The 5,540-nt window shown below is 37.5% G+C and overlaps 1 protein-coding gene across 1 annotated transcript in view; it reads right to left on the bottom strand.

Moving 5' to 3' along the window:
• Positions 1-2,022: 2,022 nt before the first annotated feature.
• Positions 2,023-5,540, bottom strand: part of LOC106939353 (formin-2-like) — a 23,461-nt gene continuing 19,943 nt past the window's right edge. The window contains exon 4 of the mRNA XM_015021736.1: positions 2,023-2,232. Within this exon, the coding sequence (XP_014877222.1) occupies positions 2,038-2,232 (195 nt within the window). The 3' untranslated portion in view covers positions 2,023-2,037. The remainder of the gene's footprint in view (positions 2,233-5,540) is intronic.

The raw sequence follows: 5,540 nt of genomic DNA, 5'->3' as shown, positions 1-5,540 counted from the left end.
TCTTTAATTGGCACATAATTGCCATGAACAAAGTATCTGGTCTGTGATGCATCTGTTAAACGGAGGTGTAATGTCTTTTGAAGATTTCTGAGTTAAAAATAACCTGCAAATACATAAAAGTGAAATGTGAATCTAAAAAATATTTAGATCTATTCCCCTAAATATTTTATGTACAGCTAAAAGTTTTTTGAGAACTCGGATTATATAATCCCTGCTCTACCTGGTCTTCTGAGTAATGGACACAACAAGCTCTACAATTAGGGAATGCTTTACAAGTACTTTGCTTTCTTTTGTGCCAAATCAAAATTATATATCACATTTCTTCTCAAGGAAAAAAATAGAATAAATTATTTAAATCTTCCCATTCCTCCAAAAGCTAAGGAAGTCCACTTCAAAATTTTTCAGGTATTTACCCCTTTAAGGAACTCCTTAGACTTCTATTTTCTATTGATGATAACATTTGTTTATTTTGTGATGTTGATATTAAATCAATAGAACACATTTTCTATGAATGTTTATATTGCAAAGCTTTGTGGGATGATGTGCACTACTGGCTTTTCCCTAAAATCCCAGACTTGCTTGAATTTTCTAAATATTGCATTATTTTTGGGACCCTGACAAAGGAAAAGAAATTTGCAAAGATATTAAATGTGATCATCATTATGAGCAAGTTTTTCATTCATTAAGGCTGTTTTCCTCTTCTTTTTTTTCTAAAAACAAACTATCTTTCCCCACTTTTCACAAAGAACTCTTCCTATCTGTAAAATTCATGGACAAAAAAGATGTTGATCTGTATCATATGATAAACAATCTGAAACTACTGGAAAACAGCTAGTTGTTTTTTTATTATTATTTTGTCACTAGAGTAATTTTCATTGTGAGTTTGTGTTTGTCTTTTTTTTCTTCACTTTTGTATGTTTGGAAGTAGCCTGTGCTGATTTTTTCAGGTTTGTGTATATCTAATAATGATGCCATATTTGTTGTATATAATGTTACTATTGAATACAAGTGCAGCTTGTCATGCGATTGAGTTTGTTTTACTGAAAAACGTGAGCAAACTATCTTTGTTTTTCTGTATTTTCTGTCTAGGTTTGAGCAAAGAAACAAATATAAATCTGGAACTGTCTCAAAGAAGTTTTCTTTTTATACAAGTAGTTTCTAGTTTAAAAAGAAACTTAAGCTTAACAATAGTAATATTAACTTAATGCTAATAAACTTAAGTTTTCCTCCCTAAAATTGCGCATGTTAATGTTGCTCAATCAGTACAGCTTGCACATACTAAGACTTATGTTTTGAAAACTTTATTTTTTTAGGCGAGTTTGCATAAATTTTAAGTAAACACCACTTATTTTGTTTTACAGTGTAGTATAACACATCTGTTTGTATTGAGTTAAGGTAACTTAAAATGGCATCCTCAAATTACTTGAGTAGCCAACAGTTGTGACAATTAGAATGTTATAATTTGATTTGGAGGAATAAAACTGAGTAACTACAGCTGAATTGGATCTTCTTTAAATAAATGTTACCATCTAAAACATTCTGGCTCAGTATAGTTGAGTACAGTCAACACATTTCAAATTAAGTTAGAAGTAACAAACATACGAGTGTAGGATACTTACTACTTTAAGTTCAGTTTATTGAATGAAATGATAGTCAACTTTATTTACCCATGCTATCCTAACAGAAACTATTTGAGCTAAATGTACTTAAAGTTCATGTTTTTTTTAACTGAATTGTTTAGATTAATAAATTTAAACTGTTTAAGACAATTGGTTTCCTCAAATTATTTGACTTCAACTAACAGTATTTACATTGAAATACTGACAGAGTCCTCTATAGCAGCAGTGAAAACTGATGAAAATATGACTAAGATTTTCACTCAGTAAATTCACCAAGGCTTTAAAGTTCCTGATCGTAACAATGTGAATCTTTTCAAAATGCTGTATAATTTTCCAAGCATGATATGTATTTTTATTAATTAATAAATACTGTAATTCCTTGCCACATGTTCAGAATTGCTTGATGTGGAAAAAAATACTATTTTGATTTCCTCATACTTAATATTTGAATGTTGAGCTTACCTGCTTCCATAGATTTATGACCAGTTCTGTTTTCTCCTCCTAGCCTTAATGGAGACCACTGCGTCTTGAGTTGGCCTGCTAGTTTCCCTTCAAGAAGATCCTCTGAGTGTGGCGGCTGGTTGACTGCGGCCCACGTATACAGCTGGTCATGCTGCAGAAACAAAACTATTTTATACACATTCTCAAGCAACAGGCTGGAGTAGAATAATTCACTATTCTCCTCCAACTTCCTTGCCAGGTTAGTCACAACTTTCCTTTTAAATGTTAGACAAAACATTAAAGTAATGAGTCAAAAGAAAGTCCAAACCTAATACGAACCAAACCCTCCTCTTCCCATGAAATTGGAATCATGACATCAGTGACAAAGGAATTGTTCTTTTAAAATTTATTTTTGAAGTGTTGGTATTTTCCATTTTAAATGGGAACCATGGAAATACCAAGTTTTTAAAGATGTTTATGAATTATTCCTTTCTTCTGTCTATGAGTTCTGCAGTTTTCAGCACAGTTAACTCTGTAAAGTTGGTAATTTATCGTGGATTTGAATCCATGTATCATTTTATTGTAAGTGTGGTATGTTGGTGCAGGTTCACCTTTAAGATAAGTGGTGGGTGGCACCAACATAGCCTTTAAAGCCAGGTGTGCATCGGGCGAGCCCACACACTTCTGTTGAGTTGTGGAGACGGCGTGCGATGAGCATTTATCGTTTCCAGGTTAGTTTTGTGGTCTACTGTTTGTTTGGCTTCTAGACTTTTTTTTTTAATGATCATGCCTCCATTGGGTTCAGGGACGCGGTTGAGTTGTGTGGTCGGACACGTTTCAGGGGTTTGGGGATCTTACTGGGGTAAGTGATTTCATTGTCCAGCTCGTTGTGGGCTCTGTGCAATGGCTTACAATAAATTTTACTTTTAGATCCTGGGCTGTTGCAGGACTTGGCTGCAAATTGTTCGTGGCTCTCCCACTCCTCCTCGCTGATGTGTGCACAGGGAGCACAGCCACATCAAAGCTGTTGTTTAGTTCCTGTCCTTTTGTTTCATGCCTTTTTCAGCTGGGATGTCAACCAGCTCATGGTGAGTCCCTTTTGTAATTCTACTGCATGTTCATTTGTGGTTTGTAGTTGTTTTCCCCTTTTTGTATATATGTTTGTCATTTGCTTGCAGATTTTGTTTTGCTATTTTGTTTGTTTGTTTGCTTTGCATGTTTGTTTTTTTGCAGTTTGATTTGCAGTGTTTTTCTTGTAAATTTCCTTTTTTTAAATTGGGTTGGAGAATACAACGTGCTGTTGAGCTAATGTGCAATATACATGTCTGAATTTTGTAAGTTGTCTTTTATACATGTATTCTATTGTTGTAGGCCTATTTTAAACTTTGGAGAAAATAAACGATTATTTCTAAAATATAATCATCCACCTCTCCTTGTTGTCCTGACCTGGCGTGGCCTTTTTGTAAATATTGTGAAGCTGAATAGTTCTGGAACAAAAACCCCAGGTGGTGTTGTTGGTCGTAATATTTTATCACTTAAATCGTAGACACTACTAATGCCACAGAAGCTAGGATGTTAGCATTATGCTAACTTTAGTTGCTAACAATAACAATCTGTGCTTGTCAAAGACAGGACGTACTCGTCACGACCTTCTGGGTTCCAAACCTAAACATTTCCAACAAAGGCCGGTTTGATTCTTGCATGTACTTACGACTTGATTGCTTGAAAAATTATGTATGTAAAAATATCGACAAAAATAATTACTAAAAATCTCTTACAACTTAGTTGAAAATCCATCCATCCATTTTCTGTACACCCTTGTCCCTTATTGGGGTCGGGAGGGCTGCTGGTGCCTATTTCCAGCTAACGTTCTGGGCGAGAGGCGGGGTACATCCTGGACAGGTCGCCAGTCTGTCACAGGGCAACAGAGACAGACAACCGTGCACACACACACTTACACCTAGGGAGAACTTAGACTAATTAACCTTTTTACCTAATTAAGAGTCATGTTTTTGGACTGTGGGAGGAAGCCGGAGTACCTGGAGAGAACCCACCATGCACAGGGAGAACATGCAAACTCCATGCAGAAAGACCCGGGCCAGGAATCGAACCCAGGGACTTCTTGCTGTAAGGCAAGAAGGCTATGCTACCTACTGCGCCACTGTGCAGCCCCACTTAGTTGAAAATGAAAGTTATTCAAATCTTTTTTCATTTGTCTTAGACATGTAAGAACAACAATGAAACAAACAAAAACAAAAATGACAACAGGTGCTGACATCACATATTTAGTAAGAAAGGAGGAGGGGAAGAGGAAGGAGGGTTCGGAGTAGGTGGGAGGGCTATATACTAAGGAGGACTCTGTCTCAAAATACAAAAGAAATGGCTGCCAGATGATGTATTGTTGAATTGAGTCATTGACTGTATGTTTCAGATGCTCAAGCTTCAGATGAAACATAACATCTACCATCCACTGCTTATGAGACGGAGAACTGGCTCTCTTCCAATTGAATAATATTAGGAGTCTGGCAAGTAGTGTAACAAATGCAATGGCATCGGCCTGCTGCGTTGTTATTGGTGTAGTCAGAGGGACAACCCCAAATTGAGCAGTTAGAGCACTTCGATCAATATTCCTCTTACATATAAATGTAATCATCCTAAAGATTGACTCCCAAAAGGGGAGGAGCCTGGGGCAAAGCCAGAACATATGACTGAGATCAGCAGGGATGTGCCCACACTTAACACAAGATGAGTCTATGCCAGGATACATTCTAGATCAGGGGTCTCAAACTCTATTTACCCAGGGGCCACTGGAGGCAGAGTCTGGGTGAGGCTGGGCATGAATGATTCCACAAAAAGCATTTGAAATATATCCTCAAATGTCATCAACATTTAATTATTTCTCCAATACATGAACTGCATATGGAGGACCAGGGGTGAAAGTAGGCGGGTACGGTCGAGTACTGCGTACCCCTAAAAGATTTAGCGGGGGACGCAGTACCTGCAAGAGAGGGGAGCGCCTGTCTGCTGTCAGAGGCGCAAAAAGTGGGTATGCAGCGTATGCAACGCATAGGGGCGCAGCACCAGAGGGGGCGCCAAAACCCCGTCTGGAGGGGGCGACGCGCCGATTATGTTTTCCCATACAGTTCAGCGCCTCACGCTCCTTCACCTCTCGCACATAACGAGGTACATGTAGCGAGTTTTACACTCCACGTAGCGTCGCCTCGGGGCGGGGGGGGCGCCGATTTATGTTTTCGCATCCACCTGAATAATGTGCAGTTGCGCCACTGAATGTACCCTTCGAGATTTATATTTGATATATAAAGGGCATTATAAGTAAAACTGATTTCATTATTTTCTGATGAGTAATATTAGCTTCAACTGACATTCTGCATTTTTACAATAATGAAAACTGTCATGAAATTCTTAAAAATGCCTATTTTTAACTGCAAATTCAAGACAAATGTGAATTAAATTTAAACT

Source organism: Poecilia latipinna, unplaced genomic scaffold, assembly GCF_001443285.1.
Source record: "Poecilia latipinna isolate Pla-1442-1.1 unplaced genomic scaffold, P_latipinna-1.0 Scaffold2843, whole genome shotgun sequence".
In the NCBI taxonomy this organism is placed as follows: Eukaryota; Metazoa; Chordata; class Actinopteri; order Cyprinodontiformes; family Poeciliidae; genus Poecilia; species Poecilia latipinna.
This window is presented reverse-complemented; position numbering and strand designations above follow the sequence as displayed.